Raw genomic sequence first — 21,159 nt, 5'->3', positions numbered from 1 at the left:
TGTTTCCAACTGCTTCTAGGTTTTCATTTGTCAAAAATTCAAGGAGAGTGTCTCAGTTGAAGAAATATACCATTTTTCCCATTTAAGCTTCCTGCATCCAAATTATAAATCCTCTCATTAGTTTATTCTTTTTTTCTTACTTTTCTTTAATCATTTATCTTATTTTAACTCTTAAATTCTCTTTATCAGATCAATTAACTTTTTTCATTTTACTTCTCATTATTTCCCTTCATCCAAGCCTATTATTTTATACCTTTATTGACCTTTGTCCTCTGATTTTCCCCTATGATTACATTGTTACATCCCTATATTTCAAACCATAACATTTTCCCAGTTATTCTATACAACCCAGCCTCTTTTTTCTATATCAATGGTTCTCAATCTTCCTAATGCTGCGACCCTTTAAGACAATTCCTCATGTTGTGATGACCCTCAACCATAAAACTGTCTTGTTGCTACTTTACAACTGTAATTTTGCTACTGTTGTGAATCATAATGTAAATATCTGATATATAGGATATCTGATATGTGACCCTCCAATGAGTTGTGATCCACAGATTGAGAACCCCTCCTTTATATTATACCCTTACATCTTTCCAAAATCACTCTCCATTTGTTATTCATCATCTCATGTTTTTATTTGTTATCTATCCTCTTTAACTTATGTCATCCATTATTTTTTCTCACACCCTTTACTTCATATCATCTGTTCTTTATTCCCCAACCATTTCACTTTATCATACATCATCCTCTCCTCTTTATTGCCTACCACTCCCTCCCTTAATTTATGTCATATTTTACTCTTAACTCCCTAGTACTCTTCTTTCTTATCCCTTGACATTCCCTCTACCTTATTGTCCATCACCCCTTCTCCTTACTCCACATCATCCCTTCCTCCTTATCTACCATCATTTCTCCCCTTTATCCCATACCGACTCCCCTCTTTATTCACAATCATCTCCCTCTTTTTCTCACATCATACCTTCATATTTACTCTACACTTCTTCCTCTTATCCCATGTCATCTGTTCCTCTTTTTCTCCATTATTTTCCCCTTTATTTCATTTAATCTTCTCTTCTTTAGTCTTCATTATCCTTCCTCCTTAACTTGTGTCATCTCTTCTTTATTGCATCATTCTTCCTCATTATCCCACATCATACCCTCCTCTTTATTCCACGTCACCCCTTTTTGCCATGCCACCCCTTAATCTGTATGCACAATAACCCCTCCCCCTTATCCTATGTTACCCTCTCCTCTTTTTCCCATCTTCCTTTTCTTATGCCATCACCCCCTCTTCCTTATTCCTTATCACCCCATTGCCCCATGTCAACCCATCTTATTTTCCATCACCTCTCCTTCTTACCCTATATCATCCTGTCTTCTTTACCCACCATCATGCCTCCCCTTTATCCCATACCATCTCCCTTCTGTTCCCCACCACCCTTCCACCTTATCCTATATCATTCCCTTCTCTTCATACACTATTATCTATTCCCTTCATCCCATGCTGTACCCTCCGTATGCCCCTTTAACCCATTTCATCCCTTCCTCTTTATCAACCATCTTTTCCTTTAAGCCCATGCTATAGTCTCATCTTTATCTACAATCAACCCTCCCCATTATCCTGTCATCTCCTCCCCTTTGTTGCCCACCTTCCTTCCATTTTATTCCCTATCATCCTTCCCTTATATGTCCCTCGTTCTTATTCCTGATCACCCCTTATCCCATGTCATTTCATCTTCATTTTTTATCTTCTTTCCTCCTTACCCATATCATACTCTCTTCCTTATCCACTGTCATCTATCCCCTTTATACCATGCCATCCCTTTCTTTTTATCTACATCATCCCTTCCCCTTATGCCATGTTATCCCCTCCTTTTTATTATCCATCATCCTTTCATATTATGCCATGGCATCCCCTCTTCTTTATTCTTCACCACCTCTGAGTCTTTATCCCATATCATCACTTCTTCTTTATTAACCATTCTCTCTCCCCTTTATTTCATGGCATCTCCTCTTTATTCCCCATCACCCATCTCCCTTATCCCATATCATTCCTCCTCTTTATTCCCCATCACCAATCTCCCTTATCCCATATCATTCCTCCTCTTCATTCAACATCATCTTTCCCTTTATTTTATGTCATACCCTGTTTATCCCCCATCATTCTCTTTATCCCATGTCATCTTCTCTTCTTTATTTCCTATTCCCTCTTCTCCTTCTCATATCTTTCACTTCTTCTTTTTATTCCCTATCCTCTCTCCTTTTTATATTGTCATCTCCTTGTTTTCATTTCGTATCAACCCCTCCCCTTTATTGTTCTTCTTTATCTTATTTTTCCCTTTAGATCACCACTTAGAGCTTCCCAACTCACCCCCAAAATTCTAAGAGAAAAAAACACACTGTACACCATGAATATGCTGCTGACACAATACAGATGTTTATTAATGATGAAATGCCAGAGAAGTTTTAACAATCACAAATCTTCGAGCTCTGTGGTTGTTATCCATTGTATGATCAGTTTCAATCCCTCAAAACAAGATATTCTTCATTCTAAGGACCTTAACAGTTGTTACCCATAAATATCAGTTATAATTTGGATGTCATACATAACCCATATCTGTGTTTTACCAGAGCAAGTCCCGAAATTTGTACCATCCTGCACAGAGGAAATACGGAGACGATAGGTAAGAAAGTTTGTAATCAGGTTGCATTGACTACTTGGAATTATATGTCTGTGCCTAGCTAGTTGTTTTACTGACAACAAGGGTGTGAACACTCGCTGTCTTTAAAACATGTTCAGGACTAAAATCTATTTTTTTTCCTCTAACATTTGACCCCAGAAAAGCTACTTAGGCTTACACTTGAGAATTCCCTGTTGGCATGTCATGAGCAACACTGCACAGAATTTTGGGAGTGGCTGTTTGATGAGCCATTGGTCTAAATAATTTGAGGGGGGAAATCCTGAGGCAGTGGAATTGCTGCAGGGACACGGGTATGTGTGAGTTGGTGTGACACAGTTTAGCATTAATTGTTTTTCAGCTGTCTGTAGGCTGACCTAACGCTCTAACACACCTCTTGAGGGCCTTTCCAGTGAGCTCTGGGGAAGAGAATAGGAAAGTCAGGAAAAGCATGCAATCCCCTGGGGTGGGGGTAGGGAAAGCACCTCGAGATTTGTGAGCTTCTCTGGGACAGATGTTTATCACAAATGTAACATCAATTAAAGGAGGGGGCTGTAGTGAGAGAAAGCCTGGATCAGGGGCAAAAGAGAAGTAAGGTAGCACCAGGGAGCCTGGGCATGATGCAGAACTATCTCTGCTTTTACCAGCTGAAGATACCAAGCATCCCCAGGAATGGGGCTGGCAGTGTATTTGGAATTCCCATCCTGACCCGAGCATCAGGTGGAACTCCTTCTTACCCTCAAGTCTTTGTCTTCAAGACTCCTGAATGTTTCCTGTGGCATTCCAGGTCTACCCCCTCCCCTTTCCCCTGTCCAGCACCTTAAGGGAGGGAAAAGATCTAAGGAGAAAATCCTTTGCCAGATTTGCCCCCCTTCTCCTGGGGGTTACCCTCTTCTTCCTCGTTGTCATGGAAACTGGCAGTGGTGGGAGGCACAATGGGCTCCTCAGAGGAACCTGGAAAATAATAGCAATGTTAACTTCTTATGTTTCTGGACTTTATACTTTGCACACAACCTAACACACCAACACCTAGTTTTGAATTTCAAATACGACAGAAGGCAAAAAGGCAGAGCAAGTAAATTCACTCCCATTTAACATGTTCATCATTACTTGGGGCATTTATATTATCTGGGACTTCATTACTGTATGGAGTTTCATCATTACCTGGGATTTCATCAGCGTCTGATTTGTCATCTTCCTTGCTTGGAACTACATCAAGATAGGGAACCTCTGCAATGTCCAGCAGGTCATCATAATAATAATAATATTGTCCTTCATCAAAGTCATAGTTCAGGTAGTCTCCAGAGTTCAAGATATCCTCCACATCTGGGGTTTCTTCAGGACCTGGAACCACATCAAAACAAGGTAATTCTTCAAAGTTTGGGATTTCAATGAGTTCTGGGATTTCATCAAGTTCTAGAATATCCTCAATGGGAGGTAGGCCATCAAAATTTAAGATGTCATCATCATTCTTACCAGCACCCTCCTCATCCTCACCATCACCTTTTTCATCAAGCTCTCATATGCCCTCAAGATGTGGACCATGAATATCTAGGTAATGTGGGATTTCAAGACCTTGAACTTTCCCCTAAACTACTCCCTCCCTGAAATATTCAAATATAACTAACTCTTCATTTACAGACATATTATTCTCAGAGGATTCACTTTCCTTCCTCAAGGGGATCATGTTCAGCAAGGACCTGGACATCTGGAAAAGCCTAGCCTTCTGCAAGGGACTGACCTTTGGGAAGCGCATGACTTTTAGAAGAGATCTGATCTCTAGAAGGAAACTGACCTTCATCAAAGGGCGGGCTCTGGGCAAGGACAGCAGCCATGGCTTCAGTAATGTTTTCCACTGGATCAGAAAGCATAGCATCCTCTTCCATCTTTATGCGAGCACTCCTAAATGGGAAGAAATTTGAAAAAGTTAGTATGTTTGCCCCAAAGTTGATTAAAACCAAGATGGCATGGCTCTGTAACTCCTATAGGCTAAACATAAACAACCCAGAAGTTAAAACCACACTCACTGGATCTTCCTCAGATTCCGGCGTCTGATAAAATCCAGTGCTTCAGGGCTGAACTTCCACACACGCTTTGCAACCTGCTTCTGAATATGGAGGGGCACCTGGAGGTAAAAATAGTAACCTTAACTGTATATTCCTTCTCATTTTTACTCATCTTTATTAGGTGTTTGGGACTGAAGGCAATGTGATAAGCAGATATGGAAGGAATTTCTAGAATAGAGGACTTGGTTATACATATAGAACTCTCCCTTATCCTGTGAACAGAAGAGGAATGTGTAGAATAAGTATATTTTAAAACTCTGCTTACCTGGAAGAGGACATCCCAGTTATCAATCATGGCACGAACCACATTGGCAGATGCAACATAGTGATCCATCCCCAGCTTTATCTTCCTGGATTCCCTCTTGGCCACCTTCCCCTTCTTCAGGAGAGTAGATCCAAACACCAAGGCCAAGTTGTTGGAAGTCATTCGGTTACCTGGAACCTAGGTAAGGAAGTGTGATCAACCTTGACGTAGCACTAGAAGCTTCCCAGATAATGTATTTTTTATTGTTGGTTTTCACTCTTTACCCACTTTACAACCAATTATTTCACTATGCTTTCCAACAAATTTTTACCAGCTGTCCATCAGGGCCAATGGAGTCTTCGCAGTGCTCAGTGATTTCGTGCAGTGTCTTCAGTAGACGTTCAAGGGTATCGCTGTGGCTGGGCGGCATCAAGTAGACCAGCAGTTGCAGGGCAGAAACCTGATCCTCGGGATTCAGAGCTACAGGAAAGAAAATGAGGATGGCTCAGAGGGCTAGTCTTGGCAGCAGCCTGATATCAAAGGTGACACATTTCTGCCTCATGGTTGCTGGTGATTGTGGAGGCAGTACCCAGGAAACATGCTTTTGCTTCCTTCCAAGACATCTGACTGAGATCAGGGCCTCTGAAAATAAGTGCCCTTCTCAACCTCAAAGTCAAAGTCAAATCTCTATAGAGCCTGGTTCTTCTTTGCCCTGAGAGGGCACAATTAACAACTTCCAGAAGCTTAAGAGAAATTGCCAAGCAATAGATTTATAAGGGAACAGCAAGAGACACAGAAAGGAACCTTGAGAGGGTTTTTATTAACTTTTATTTTCATTAACAAATAATGAATTTGTATTCTGGAGAGGTATGTATATTCTGATGTTCATTCTACCCTAGATTCATGAAGCTCCTATAAATTGAGTTCTCTCATTATGCTCCCTAGATTTGTGTATTGCTTCTTTTACTTGTACCACCAATGGAGGGGGGGGCAGAAGACTCACTTGCAGTCAGGAGGAAATTCATGTACAGATCATCAGGCAGCAGGGAGTCCTTCATTTCAATGAAAAAATCTTTGAGGAGTGCGGCCACATCATGGACATTCACGCTGTCATTCAGTTCAATATCCATACCATTGTCAAATAACTTTCGGAGCTAAAAAGGGGAAAGAAGATGTAAAAAGTCTGCCTTTCCCACCATAGTCTTGGTCTTGAACAGTTATTCAAGAAGCGAAAGGCTTCAGTGAAGACAGCTGGCAATGTCGTGTATCTAGGGGTCTCTGCGAGTTCGAGGCCAGCCTGGTCTACAAGAGCTAGTTCCAGGACAGGAACCAAACGCTACGGAGAAACCCTGTCTCGAAAAATCCCCCCCAAAAAAAGATGATCTTACTCTCCCCATCAATAATCATGCCACTACCCCATGTCTATGAGAGAGCCCTTATTCCTCTCTTCCTTTTCTTACCTAAAGAACAAACATGCAAATACAGTCAGTTTACCTGAAGCACTTTCTGGAAGGAGTACTCAATGGTGAAAATCCCCACGGAGTTTAACCCTGAAAGAAGAGATCAGAGTTCTAAGCATCTATGACCCTTGTTTTCCAATTGCTTCCCTTTTTCTCCTTTAGCAGTTGCATCCCAACTTTCAGGACATCAGGGGAAGTCTATTCAAGCCCTCCATCCTCTTGCTTCTCTCTCTCCCTTTCTAGAACATTCTTCCCTTTCTCTTTAGTTGTCGCCTTCCTTGATTTAACTGTAATATGGCTTCCTTACCATGTTCCTCAATGAACTTGCAGCAAGTCTCAACAACCTGGGGGACTTGTTGAACAATTGGGTTGAGGCTCATCTTCCTTTTGGATCCCAGAAGGCGCTGCCCGACAGGAAATGAATGATGGGAGAGCTGTAGGGTCCGCATCAGCAGGTGCCCATCCTTCAGTTCAGCCACGCTATCGGCAGACACTGCACCCTGTGGGAAAATCCAGATTATCTTAAAATGGAGGAGAAGGGGCATTCGTTGGGACCTTCCTGAGTGCTGCCTGACATTCAGAACCTGATAATCTCTCTGTGGTAAGACGAGCCCACCCCTTCTATTTCTGTTCAGTCTCCACACCATAAGGACACCATAAGGACACAAGCTTTGACTCCTCTCCACAAAGGGCCCCTTGCCTGAAACCTCTAAGACTGAACTCACTCGACGACCACGGCGAGTGAACTCTGTAGGCAGGATGGGCACATTCCTCCTGCGACCTAAAAAGCGCCGCATGCGTCCAAACATCCTTTGCACCGCATTTCCCCGATGGCCAGAACCTGTGGCATTTTCAGCCTCCATTGCCGCCATCAGTTCAAGGTGCTTGCGGCGGGTAATTTCATTGACCAGCGCCTCTTCCAGGCGGACGCCAAAGGTCTTGAGAGACGCGGCTGGGAAAGAATGAGAAACGTCAAAGACCAGCAGCATTTGTATTAGGTGGGCTACATGGGCTTATGGTACTCTTCCTAGCACTCATCAATAATCAACCCCTCCCCCGAGTCCCACAGCGCCCCTCCCTGGGAAGCAAGACCCTGAAATAGTTAAAGATGACTCAACATTACTCAGCTACCCCGACGTAGCTGAAGGTCTCATCCCTGCCTATATTTGCCAGTGTTTGACCACCTTGAAGCAATGAGGGAGATCTATCTGGGGTACATCCACAGGGAAGCTAAGGCAGGAGCAAGCAGTTATTCCTCCATTTTCTGATGCAACCCTGGGGGGGGGCGGGGTTTCTGGGACGAAGAGGAAGAGTCCTCAGAAGCAATAAGCATCAGCAAGAATACAGTACGCAGGGACACACGACCAGGGGGGATTTTGTCTTTTATTTATTTCCTAAGGAAAAGAAAAAAGCCCCCTCACCCCTCTCCCGTCCTCTCAGAGTCTTAAGCCACTTCTTCAGGGTGTTTGGACGGCCGGTTGGTAGAGCTATGAAAAGGAAAAAAAGAAAAGACATATACATTCACATTCATAAAGGAAGTGATAAGTAACTAAAACGTCGCAATGAATTGATCTGCCGAGTGGGGAGGTGGAGTGGGAAGCTGTCCAGCCCAAGAAAAGTGTTTTTGCTTTCCCCCAGCCTCTGTTTCCCCTCTTGACAACAAGATTTGTCCTACCTAGCACATGTAAGATTGCAAAAATTTAACCTAACCAGTTTAATGAGCTGGATGCATCGTGTTATGAACTAATAATTTCTCAGCACAACACTTAAAACGTAAATTCAAAAGCTCAGAGGCGCTCAGATCATGCAACAGGCGAGGGGAGGGGCTCTGCCTGCAGCGCCACCACGGGTGAGGGTCGCCAAGTTACTGCGGAAGCGCTCACGCGCAGATTTGCCGTCGGCTCCTTGTGCTGCGGGGAGAGAAGCCGCTATACCTGGCTCTTTCTCTGCTCCAAACCCCCGCAGTGATGACTACCAGCGGGGTCTCCTTGCCTTTTTGCTTCACCCAGTTCAAGCTGCGCCAGAGGTGCGCGCCTGGCTAACGTGACTTCCACCCCTGCACTTCCCAGTCTTAAGGGAGAGCCCCTCGAGCATCGCGAACATCTCCCACATCTCCCACCTCCCCTATAGCCTGCAGTCAAATCTGTGCGCACCCCTGAGATTTCCCGAGCCCTGGGATCCGGTCCTGTGCCTGGTCCCCTGACTTCCCCGCAGCCAGCAGAGCTGGGTTGCGCTCCGAGCGCACCGCTGCCAATCCCAAGCCCGCGGCGCCTTCCAGCTCTTTACCGGGGTTGGCGCGTCTCTCTCTGCCTCTTTCCCACTGTCTCTATCTCTCCCCACCGAGCAGTCTCTTCCCGTCCCAGTCCTCTTTTAAAGTGTCCCCTTTGAGCCTAGGTCCCCCTTTGCCCGATTTTCCCACTACACCTGGTGAGCCCAATGTCTGCACCTGTCCTCGGTCTTACCGGGCTTACCGTCCCCTCAAAACCCCAGGCTTCGACTACTCAACTAATCTTTGGAGTCTCTTCTAAAATTCTACAGATAGTTTTGAACTCCCTTTTCCTCCGTTCCCGGGGGGCCAGGGACCCCGTTATGAGACGCGCCCACCCTCCAGGACCTCCTATCTGCCCCATCCCGCCCGGGGGTCTACTCGCCGGAAAGCGAGGACGCCACACTCCGGGTATAGCTCACCCCTGTCCGGCTTGAATTCAGAGAGGAAATGTCTGGCCACGAGTTCGTGGTAAGCAGTCTCTTGCAGCTTCAGGCGCTCCAGCTCGGAGAGGCTGTGTATGGATACCATGTCCATCGTGCCGTCCGGGTTCTGTCCTGGGTCTCCTCCCAGGACGCTCACTAAATAAATGAAGGCAGACAACAACAGCAAAAGAAGCATGATTTTGGGGCAGTGTGCCCTTGCTGCCTTCAGAAAAGGGATGCAGCCACCCATTCTGGGATCAGATGGAAACCAAGACTGTATCATCCAACTGTCACTGGACCTAGTGAAGGGAACTGTGGGGGAGAGGTAAAGAGGGAGGGAAAACTGGGAGGTGGCTTCACTCTCAAGCTGGGCTGTCTCTACTAGCTTATTCAAGGGGAGTTGGAGAAGCAAACGCAACTTGAAAAAAAACCCAGCTCTGAACTGATAGGCAGCTCAGAAAAGAGGAAAAAAACTAACAAAAATAAAAAAACAGGTTTTTAAAAACCAAGTAATCTTGTAATTTTTTTTCAAAGCACTTTGATACAACAATAAAACATAATAATTTCTATTAACTAATTAGAGCACTGATAATTTTTCTTTTCATGATGATGCCCTAAAGCTGTCTGGGTTAGATAGATAGGAGGCATCTACCCAAGCTGGGAGCATTTTAAGTTTAAATAACTCTTTCAGAAGACAAACTGGACACAGGGATCTGAAGCCAAAATTTGTCCCCAGACCTTTTGACCTAGTAATTTTCCTTCTAGGAATCTATTCTAATGAAATCTTGCTACAGACAGGAAACATCATATACAAATGAACCATCCAATAAAAAAACTAGCCCAGTAATGAGGTTAGTTATATAGATTATGTAATAAATAGCATGGAAAATGATGCAACCATATATTGATGCTTATAAAGAGATTTTCAACAACAAATACAAAATGCAGAAGTTATGATCATCTTTATGTAAAGAAAAACATGCATAAAACACTAAAACAAATACCCCTAAATTCTAACAAATAGTCTTTAGTGGCAGTATTTTGTTTGCTTTTCCTTTTTCTCATTTAATAAATCTGATTGTGTTGCATTCCCTGGGGGAGGGGAATCAACTTTTATGAAAAAAAAAACTTCATCTCTAGATCATCTCTAGTGAGACTCTAAACAGAATTAGTGATCACAGTGAAGTTTGTCTTAATGTAATGACAAAAGTGTTTTTAGATGTCCTTCCTTCATGGCTCTAACTGATGCTGTGCTCAGGCTTCACACCCCTCAGTGGAGCCCTCCCTGGACCCTACATAGCATCTTTTCTCACATCTTCTGTTACCCATTTTTTCTTTCAGTCATTTATTAAAAGAAAAAACAAATCTGTATTTGCTGCCCACTGTGATACTGCTCCTTTCATAAAAGACTGTACAGTGCAGTGAAAGCCATAGACAGGCTAGCAACAGTTTATAAAACCTTTTGATATGGCAGCTGTTAAAGGTATAAACAAAGAACTGTGAGAACAGAAAGGAGAAAGTAGTACCTAAGTCTGCCTGGAGACAGGGTCAAGGGGAGGGGGAAGAAGACAGAGGAGAGAGACAGAGACAGAGACAGAGACAGAGACAGAGACAGAGACAGAAAGATAACAGTTTGTGCAAAGACAAAGAGATGAAAGAAAGATTGATATCTACCTAAAGCAATATACAGAATCTGGAAGAAGATAAATCATGAAAGGCCCCAAAATGCCATGTTAAAGAGGTGGACTTTTTTTCTCCAGGTAATAGGGTACCACTATAGGGTTTTAAGCAGGAAGTGACAGAGTCATAGCTGTAACTGAAAAATCACAAAGAGCCATGAAAACTCTAGTTTGAGTAGAAAGCCTGAAGCAAGTAAATAAGCTAAGGGGCAAAGGATTGGTTACATATATCAGATATCCTGCATGGAAATGACAAGATTTAGGGCAAAATTAATTTGAATGGAAAGGGAAAGTTTAAGATAGCTTCCACATTTATGGTTTCTGTGGATGAGTTTAAGGCTAGTTTCAGTCAGAGAAAGTAATTTGGGACATGGGGAACTAAGCCTTTTGACAAAAGAAAGTAACCTCATACCAATTTTCTAAGCTTTCTTCTCATCTGGGGGTTTACAAATATGTTCTATATATTATTTTGAGGGCAGCTTAAAATTCAAAGATTAAAATTACGTGATTGTTGACAAAGAAGAGTATTTATCATACAGTAGTCTAAATAAATGAGCTATAGAATCTATGAAGAAAACATACTTCTTGAGTTTTATCAACAAAATTCTCTTTTACCCACTTACCTTAATAGCAAGCCATAGATACCAGAAACGTCTGCTGGATAACAGAGACCCAGCCTGAGAAAGAATGAAGGCTGTTTCTTGGCATTGAGATGAAGCCAAGATGAAAGCCCACAGATTCTAAAGCTCATTCAACTGCAAAGCACATACCCTGAACCCAAGGTATGAACCTAAGCTCGACCACCAAATAACAATCAAAAGTGACCATTTAAATGAAAGGCACATGCATTTAAGTGCAATTCAGACTGAACTTCTAGCAAGCCCCACCAACAATAACAAACCTAAACACTATCAAATGAGGGACTCATCTTGTCACACAGTCTAGCTTTGGTTTCAAATTTCTAATCTCCCAGCCCCCCCCCCACCCTTATTCCAGTCCAAACATTTTTGTACCTCTCTTGGAGTTGCAGCTATTTCTTCCTGATGCTTACCAGAGCTGTTCACGCAAAGAGCAGAGCTGGTTCTTTCCCCAAAAATACAAGATGAAAATAAATCCCTCCCCTCCTCAAAAAAAAAGTGAGAACAAACAATGAAACCTCAAATCATCATCAGCCTGAAAAGGAGAGGGAGAGAGAGGGAGAGAAAGAGAGAGAGGGAGGGAGGGAGGGAGAGAGAGAGAGAGAGAGAGAGAGAGAGAGAGAGAGAGAGAAAGAGAGAGAGAGAGGGAGGGAGGGAGAGAGAGCCTTGGAGAGATGAGTCAGCCTAGATGCTTACAATTCCAAAGGAAATCAAAGGCCTTACAATAAACCGTTTGTCATTGCCTCTCTGCTTGAGCATACAGGGCTGAACTTAACAACAGTCATAGTCTGCCGTATTGCCAACAAAATTGACTCCATCTTATGTACCTTCAACCCTCTCAGATTCCAAGTAGGCCCAGAAACTGTAGCAGAGCTAGCAAGACCAGAATGCCCCCAAAAGAAGCAAAGAGGAAACACAAGGAAGGGATAAACAGGCTTTAGCACTAAGGGACAGGCACGAAAACAAGGGGTTTTTTGGTTTTTTTTTTTTTTAGGTTTAACCAATCTACTTGTCCTCAATCATGACTTGCCAAACTGAACACAAAAGAAGGCTCACCACAGGGAACAAAGTGCCAAGAGACCTCTCTTGCATAATGTCTTCTCCTCCTCCCTTTCAGCAGCCGTTTTGAACTCATAGTCATTGAAACAACCATGAGATCAAAAAGATACCCAATGAGGAATTTGAAAGCAAACAACCCAATACATTTGCAAAAATAATTCCTTAACACAAACACCTGTAGTGGGCAATAAAGTTAGAGCCAACACCACGCTTTCTTATTCCTTAGCTGTATATGCATAGGAAAGCCAGTTGAATTCTGAGCCTTGGTGATCTGCTCTGTAAAATGGGGAAATAATATAGATTCCATTTCAACAGTTAATGTTAAATTAATAGTCTGTCTGTGGTTAGTAGCAGTAATTTTTTAAATAAGCATGTAATATAAAAGATTCATTGCAGAGGACTCGAATTTGTCTAAAACCATCAGGCTGCAAAAATGATTACATAAAATAGGAATTTGTATTGATGCATTGACTAATTTACTCTGCCCAATTTCTACTAAGTTTGTATTAAATTAGCACAGATAAAGAGATGTAGGGATCTATTTAAAAAGCTCTGTCTTCTTCACTCTTCAACCTTAAGCAGTTTTAATCATCTTACAAGAGTCAGAAAAACTAACTGCATAATTAAATATTACAAATGCTGTTATTCAGATTAGTAAACTGCAACTATGTCCTCAAATATATTTCTCTTTCAACCCATCCAGTTTTACCATGTTACCAGCAAAGGACCATATCATATCATTTAGATCAGTGCAAGAATTCAGAAATTAGCAGATATCAAGCAGGAGATTCGGAACAGAGGACAGAGGGAGAAATCAAGTATTGAGCAATACAAATGGTGGGGGAAGCACTTTTGGGTGGCATCAAAACTGTTCTCTATGGCCTCCTGAAAAGCATGGTACAGATGGGGAAACAAATTAACTTTGGAAAGGTCAACCACTTCAACACAGAGAGGACAGAAATGCTCTCAGCTAACCATAAATCCACAGCCTTCACAACTTGGGAGCCTAATTTACTCCATTGCTCCCATCAAATAGTTAGGATTGGTCTAGCTCTCACTAGTAAACATGGATGGAACATAAAAACAGGGATCACGCTGACTCTGTTATCTGAATCTCCATTTATTAGGCACCTTGTGGCACCATTAGAATTTTGCTCCTTGGAGTTTGAGAAAATGATAGAGCATGGGGCTGGGTGCCCAGAAGGTATTGCATTTATGTTATTCCAATGTGGACAGGCAGTGACAATGGGTAAAGACATCCCCATTATTACATCACAACTTGGGAAAGAGATACAGAGCTCTAGCTGAACAGATCTGGGCACCGATATGGTCTGCTGACACATTACCTCATTCATCTCAAGCATTAATGAGTTAGCCTTTAAGTTGTTATCCCAAAACCTCCATTTCAGCAAAGGCTGCAGATGCAGTGAACAAAATGACTCATTTAGCCCGTGAGGTGGTGATGCCCCAAGATAATGAAATCTGAGGAAAGAGTTCTTCAGTCCATGCAGTTGGCCCATCATGGCACAACAGAAGCTCATAAACTGGAGAGAGTATTGTTAAATGTCTCAAGAAAAGCTTCATATTTAAAAATCTGCTTAAAGCATAGTGTACTATGAGAACCGTAGTGAAACTTAGCTGCCACCTAGTCCAAAATCTCTTTTCTGCATTTCAAAAAGCTAAGACTTAGAGACTGGACATGAACCCATTTCTTAGTCTCAGGACATTTTCTACTGGCCCATCTAACAATTCTCTCAATGGCTGCAAGATTTTTGCCTTGCTAGATGATCAACTCTCAAGAATGCATACATAATCAAAGGCTAATTCCAAAAAGCCAGAGGAAATCATATAGAAGGCAGGCAGCCGCCAGAAATTACAGCATCTTTGTACAATAAGTACAATCGTCATTCCATAGAATGTGGAATGTCCTTTTTAAATTTTATGGACTTTAAAGAAACAATTCCAGCTCAGGGTGGTGAAGGGCAATTTTTATGCTATAAAGATCCCAAAGGATAGTGTATACAAAGCAATGCAACATCAAATACAAGATGCAGATTTTCTCACTATTATCTGCAGTATGTGTCAGGATGCATAATGGTGCTGCCATACAAACTGTGTCATCCCCCCCTCTTTAATTGCTATTTCTATTAAATGGCAGCAGAAGAGGCAAAAATAAGATGTTCTATCAATGGGTCATAAAAAATAACGAATGCTTAATTTGCCTCATGCTTCTCATTTTCTCAAAAGCTTTCTATGTGTCCTTTATGTCTAGACCCTGGCACACAGTAGGTGTTCAATAAGTGTTCATTGGGTGAATCATGGGATTATAAAGTCTAAGGGTTTGAAAGAACATAAAGGTCTCGCAATTAAAACAGGTGTCTATGATTCATGAACAAATGAATCATACCACTTTCTTCTGACAACAACCCCTGGAAAGGTGGTGGGTTGGGATTATCCCCTCTTTACAGAGGACAACAACAAACAAGAGTTCTTTCTTGAGAGCTTGTGGTATAACTAAAGTTATATAAAAACTGTGGGAGAGGTGGGAAAAAAAGCCTTTCTGTGTGTCTGTCTGTCTGCCTCACTTCCTCTCCTCTCTGTCTCTCTGCCTATGTCTATCTATCTGTCTCTACCTCCCTTGCTGTCTGTCTCTTTCTCTGTGTGTGTGTCTATTTCTGTGTGTGTGTCTCTCTCTCCCCTCCCTCTCTCTGTCTGTTTCTATCTGTTGCCTCTCTCTCTCTCTCTCTCTCTCTCTCTCTCTCTCTCTCTCTCTCTCTCTCTCTCTCTCTCTCTCTCTCTCCTGTGTATGTGTTTCACAGTGGAAACCAAGAAGTCTAAATTCAAATCTCAGCCTTACACATTCAAAAACCAAGTGTATGACTTAGAGAAAAGTACCTCATCTCTGTGAGTCTCAAGTCCATGCCACTGTTTTATAACAAATATGGTACATGTTACGTGTTAATATGATACATGTTAACCCAAAGGTGAGGTGGGATGAAAGAACCCTCTAAAGAGTTCATTTGTCCCAGACTAAGGACTCTCTCTCTCAACTTCACTTTGCAAGGACTGCCAGACTGAAGCACTTCTTTCTGGGAAGGGGGTCTCTGCCTGCCAAAGAATACACCTGACCCAGCTTTGAAAAGTAAAAATGAATACTCACCTACTGCCAACAGGAAGCACACTTTCAGAGGGTAAAGGAGAGCTAGGTCTTCACTGGGTCCTCTTTGATGGGAGATGCAGTATATGGGGAGATTGGTTTAGTTTGTGAAATGTAGGGAGAAGTAATTGGGTCACAAAAGGAACTGAATACCCACTACCAGCCAGGCCTGCTGGAGAGAAAGGAAGAGCAACTTGCATGGAAGTCCCAACTCCTGCCCTTGGGATCTTAGAGCCTAGTTGAACGTCACACTAAAAATGAGGGGCTCATCATCCTTCAATGTTTCTCTTCACTAATTTAAATCCATTTCCTTTCCATCTCTCCTTTAAGGACTGTTAAGAATTGACTATATCTCCAGGCCTATTTGCACTGGACAGATGCTCACTTAATTGTAAGCTTTCAGTACACATTCAGTAGATTTTTGTACATTTTTCCCAGATAGTCCTTCTCCCTCTCCTCTTCCCCACCCCCCTCTGTTCTGTGTCCCGAACACAAACATCCATATACACACTCACATCCCCACACTCTTCCACATATTTACACAAACACCTCTCTCCACTGTGTTCACTATAATAGAAAGGAATGAGACTCAATCAAAGGGAACATCACCAACACACGAGAAAGAAAACATCAGTAGAAACAATCCCCCAGACCATCTGGGCAGAGGTCATGTCAAGGAAAGCTGCAGAATAAAGAAACCCTCACAGTCTAGGCTCAGGGTTTCTCCTTCATTCTGTGCCCCCTCCCCACCCACTTTTCTTTCCTTTGATTATATCTTCCTCAACAAGCACACAATTTTCAGCCAGTTTTCTTTTTCAAAATCCTGTCTGAACGACTGCCATAAGGAATTGGGTCTGTGGGAGATATTTTCCCCATGGAGTTTTCCCCATGAACAGGATGGCATTTTAAAACCACCTTCAAATAACCATATTTCTAAGATGCCAGTGTCAAACTCCACATTCTCCCTCTCCAAAGTAGACTGTTTTCTTCAAAACACCTTAGACCAAGCGTCAGGGGATCTTCTTAGTGATTACACAGCTGGGTGGCCTTGGGCAAGTCAGTGTGCACCTCCAAGGCCAAAGCTGGCATTATTTATCATTGTTCTGTTTACCTAAACATCACTGTAGAGATAGAGCCCTCTGATTCCAGAGTCCTTGATTATTCTAAGTAAGGACTTAATGAACTCCAGGACAGAGGGTCACAGTGCGGATGCCATACCTCCTACTCAAAAGAAAGCCCCCCTCCACTCTTCAGTGGATTCCTGGGGGCCCCATAGATGGGGGTATTATATTGGTCTCCTTCGTTATCTTGTGCAAACTGGGTCCCAGCTGCAGCGGGGGCGGAGGGGGGGGGGTGGAAGGTCAGCGCAAACTCTATACCCTCGAAGCAAGAAATCAAGGGGTTATCCTCAGCCTGTGGGAGCCACTGCGTAGGGGAACAAGGCCTTCAGACTAAGTTGGACTTCTTACCGCGTGTCCCGCCCCCATGTAGCTCCTGAGAGCGCTTATTCTGAAAAGTTAAACCAAGACCCTCCGGCGCCCAAAACTACTTTCCGCTGCGCCACCACCATCATCTACCCAGTGAGATCTGAAAAAAATTCCTCTTTCCGCAGAACTCACCCCGTGCCCTTACTGAAGAACCTTGGCAACAGGTTCAACATTCCCTGCTCTCCTCTCCCTCCCACACGTCGGACCCTCCAGTGAGAGGACCCTCACCCCCGCCCCCCGGCACCCCTCAGAGGGTCCAACTCAGGCCCCTAAAGTCGAGCCCCAGCTCTACCTCTTGGTGACTCTCCTGGTCCGGCCAAGGAATAAAGAGGCTTGGAGACTTGCTAGTCAGCCTGGCAATGCCACCAACCGCTGCTAGTCCTGAGAGGAGCTGCAGGCGCTGTGAGCGCTCCGCTCTGCCACTCCAATTCCCCCACCCTGTGTACAGCTTTCCGCGGTGGGGTAGGGGCTGATTCATAGCAATTTTCTACACAGCAGCAAGCTCTGTGCCTTAGGCATACCTGTTTGCTGAATTCCCTGGGCTGCTCCCACTGTTTTTCCACGTACCCCACAATTTTTTCTCCTCTTATTTAAAACAATCTCATCTTTACTATTCAGCCCTACGAGACCCCCAGCTTTCCAAAAACCCCCTCTCCTGGTCATGCTTCACAGTCTCACATTACAGATGAAGGAAAGGCAGAAGTGGGGTTGAGATGGTTAATAAATGTACTTCCAAACACTGAGCTAATTAGTGCTAGAGCCAAGGTGAGGGTCCACATCTCTTGGTTCCCTCCCAGTTTGGCACCCTACTTGATAATGTACACTTATTCCCTTTTAACCTTGCTCCTGTGGGCAGGGAACATCCTTTGTGGTTTCTTTGCATGCCGGGGGTGTGTAAAGACCACCACCCACCACACCTTGCCTCACTTTTCCAGCTCCATGTTTCCCACTCCTGTCCAAGGTCTCCACGCTAAAAAGTTCAGTTTGTCCAAAGTTCAGTGAGCAACCGAAGCAAACAGTAGTGGGTTTTGCAAAGTCCTCCGCCTATCTGGATGGCAATGATCTCAGTAACTTTCCCACCCTATTATCTTCACTGCTTCTTATTGTTTTTATATGTCTATACACCCGGGAAAGCCACAAGACCATGCATCTAAAACGTCTTCCAAAACTTTTAAAACTTCCTTTTAAAATCTGTAGCCAACCAATCACATCTACAAATCAACATTATATCAAGCAACAACTTATAGAAAATGATAGGATAGTGTATCTCCAATATTCTCCTCTGATATTTGCACTATGGTGCAAACTTTCAAAGGAGCGGAACTTCCAGTGAACATTGTCTTCCCCTAGCCACTGAATTTCTCGCTTTCTTGGGTCAAGTCAATGGAGAATGGGAGAACATGGTTTTAAAAGGTGAAAGAATAGAGAAGGTGAGCATCCATAATGTTAAAGACTATATAGGAACCCAGCGAGAAAAGAAACAAAAGGAGGCAGAAACAGAATCCAGGCAAAGGAAAGAAGAATGAAAGAAGGAAGAAAAAGTTAGCAGCTGCTGATTCTGGGTATATGTGGCTACAAAGAATGTCCAGGAAGATGTAGTCTTACTTCCCCCAAAGGCTAAATAAGACATGTGACTCTGAAGAACCCAGATTAGAAGAGTAATCCAGAAGCTTGGTGGAAAATTTCTCTTCAGAAAGGGGGCAGGGAGGAGGGGGATGCAAGAGGATATAGTAGAGCACTGGAGAGAGAGAGAGAGAGAGAGAGAGAGCGAGAGAGAGAGAGAGAGAGAGAGAGAGAGAGAGAGAGAGAGAGAGAGAGAAGACAAGCTTCTGGTTTTGGCTGTATGTGTTTGCTGGCTGTTTGGGGTTCAAGTACCACCATCACTACCACCAGAATGATCTTGAACTCTCCCCCTGGTTCCCCTAAAATTAAATAAATCTTACCCCACTCAGAAGTATAATTGAAATGCTCAGGATGCCTTTGCTTTCCATTGAAGGAGAGGCTGCCTCCCTCTCTTGTTGGAAATGGGCTTGGTGCCTCCCCTTTATACGTTCTAGAGCATCAGACCAGGAGATGGAGAAAAGGAGGGAGGGAGCACTTGAGGCTGGTCCAATTGTCCCTGGCATATTCATCCTCATTCTCATTCTCTCTCTGTGTCTCCCTCTCTAGAGTTTTCTACAGCCCCTCCTTCTGGCCCTGGCAGCATTATTCTTTATCCTCACTGCAGCATCCTGCAGACAATTCCTTTCTTCCTTGTGATAAGGGGCTGATATTGGGGTATATCTTTCTATCAGTGTTTGCTTTGGGTAGTACTGGGGACTTGTCTCAGATGGGGTCTTGGGCAAGTTAGGCCATTGTATCACCACCAATGTAGACCTCGGTTAATGGTGCTTGCCTTTTAAGGTGGAAGTTTAGACTGGCATGCAGAGGAAGACGAGTATTTGGGAAGGAGGGGATATTATCAGAGATGGAAAGAAGCAGCACTTAAGTGACCAGCAACATATTAGTTTGGGAAGGCAGCAGGAAGGCATGCTTTGAACCTGAATTCATAAGAAGCCAATTTAAGCAGAGGACTGGCAAGTTGCTGGTGTAAATTGCAATGATTGCTGTGGTAACATCAGTACACAGAGACCATCTGAAGTATTAAGTAAGTACAGCAGTGGATGTTGCTAGGCCTGGCCTCCGCTTTCTCAACTGCAAAAGAGGAGAATACAAGTTTACCCTCGCAGTGCTTTATAGAAAAGTGAGCAGGGAACGTCTGCTAATCCTGAACACTTACCTTAGTACGGAAGCCCTGAGAGGAAAAAGAGCTTGCCCAGGATCACCAAATAGTAAAATCAGATGTGAACCCTGCTCTTCCTCACACACCCCTGGCTCTAGATGAGTGCTTTATATTCTATTTTCTTCTCTAAAAACGCTGCCAGAACTATCCTTGGGGATTTCTTGAAGAGAAGGGAGGCCAGTTAAGGGTTGACTCTGTGCATATAAATGTGATCCCTCTATCACTTAGTCTCAGCCTCAGGGGACTGAGGCTCAGGCTCCTGTCTGATCCCCCCTTCTCATCACTATTCGGGTAATCGTTCTGCGTTATCTTGGACTGATTCATTGCCAGTTCAGCACCAAGTCTGCTGCCCAACTCCTAGGTGGTGACTCACCCTTTGGCTAGCTAAGGCCTCTGCCCTCCAGGAAAGAGGCTTTCTCCTTAATTGATTGCAGAAGCCTCCGCTGCATTGGAAAAAAAAAAAACCCTTCCAGTCAGACTTAAGAGATGAAGGGCTTTAAGGAGGAATAGAATAACCCCTTGCCCAAAGTCACTACCCTCTATCTCTATTGTGCCAGTAGTGCCAATATTAGGGTCCCGCTTCTGTGTTCTTTATATTTTTTGAACCTCCAAGTCTATGTTGCCATGTATCTTCCGCATTACAGTGGGCTGTGTTTCTAGCACTGTGCTAGGCACGGGCAGAACATAAAGCAATGAGAACATCCCTAGCACCCAGTGAGTGTTCACTACAAATTTATGAACTTTAATATACCTCTTGGGGGGAGTATGCAAGAGGGGTAGGAAGTTCCTGTGACTGGGCAACAATGGGGCAACCAACGTTAAGAACTGGAGCTGTGACTAGGAGTTTCTTATAGCTGGGGAGCGACATCACTAAGTCGTCCATGACGGCATTTCCCTTCAACACAGAACACTGCTTAAGAAATTGGAAGTTGGCTGAACCCCTGTCCACCACCCATTGCCTTTCTGACCTGGCTTAGGGGCATCAACTGGTGACCAAGTCCCACAAAACTGTCCTGATTCCTGGCCTCAAGTCCACATATCTTTATATTTTTGATAAGGGTCCCAGAAGGAAGAAGACGTCTTTTATTTGTCAAGGCCCCAACTACCCTGCTTCTTAAGCCAGCGACTTGCAAAGTAGTCTTCTACAAAGTGGCAGCTTGAGAGTTCGAACTATTGGCCACTTGGAAACCCGCCAGCTTTGCACAGAACTTTTTG

At 43.6% G+C, this 21,159-nt stretch overlaps 1 protein-coding gene across 4 annotated transcripts in view; it reads right to left on the bottom strand.

Moving 5' to 3' along the window:
• Window positions 1–2,417: 2,417 nt before the first annotated feature.
• The window catches only part of Arhgap36 (Rho GTPase activating protein 36), a 36,157-nt gene continuing 17,415 nt past the window's right edge, over window positions 2,418–21,159 (bottom strand). For 2 of the 4 annotated variants that reach the window (XM_075958052.1, XM_075958050.1), the window contains exons 2-13: window positions 9,140–9,298; window positions 7,873–7,938; window positions 7,177–7,403; window positions 6,759–6,951; window positions 6,486–6,541; window positions 5,995–6,145; window positions 5,323–5,471; window positions 5,013–5,189; window positions 4,709–4,806; window positions 4,477–4,583; window positions 3,846–4,025; window positions 2,418–3,635 (exon numbers count right to left, since the gene is read on the bottom strand). In XM_075958052.1, the coding sequence (XP_075814167.1) occupies window positions 3,520–3,635; window positions 3,846–4,025; window positions 4,477–4,583; window positions 4,709–4,806; window positions 5,013–5,189; window positions 5,323–5,471; window positions 5,995–6,145; window positions 6,486–6,541; window positions 6,759–6,951; window positions 7,177–7,403; window positions 7,873–7,938; window positions 9,140–9,254 (1,635 nt within the window). In that variant the 5' untranslated portion in view covers window positions 9,255–9,298 and the 3' untranslated portion in view covers window positions 2,418–3,519. Of the gene's footprint in view, window positions 3,636–3,845; window positions 4,026–4,476; window positions 4,584–4,708; window positions 4,807–5,012; window positions 5,190–5,322; window positions 5,472–5,994; window positions 6,146–6,485; window positions 6,542–6,758; window positions 6,952–7,176; window positions 7,404–7,872; window positions 7,939–9,139; window positions 9,487–17,454; window positions 17,690–21,159 lie in introns of those variants that run through there. The other 2 variants (XM_075958051.1, XM_075958049.1) reach the window with 2 other exon arrangements.

This window comes from Microtus pennsylvanicus, chromosome X, assembly GCF_037038515.1.
Source record: "Microtus pennsylvanicus isolate mMicPen1 chromosome X, mMicPen1.hap1, whole genome shotgun sequence".
Taxonomy (NCBI): Eukaryota; Metazoa; Chordata; class Mammalia; order Rodentia; family Cricetidae; genus Microtus; species Microtus pennsylvanicus.
The sequence above is the reverse complement of the archived record's forward strand: the minus strand, read 5'-3'. Positions and strand labels throughout refer to the sequence as shown.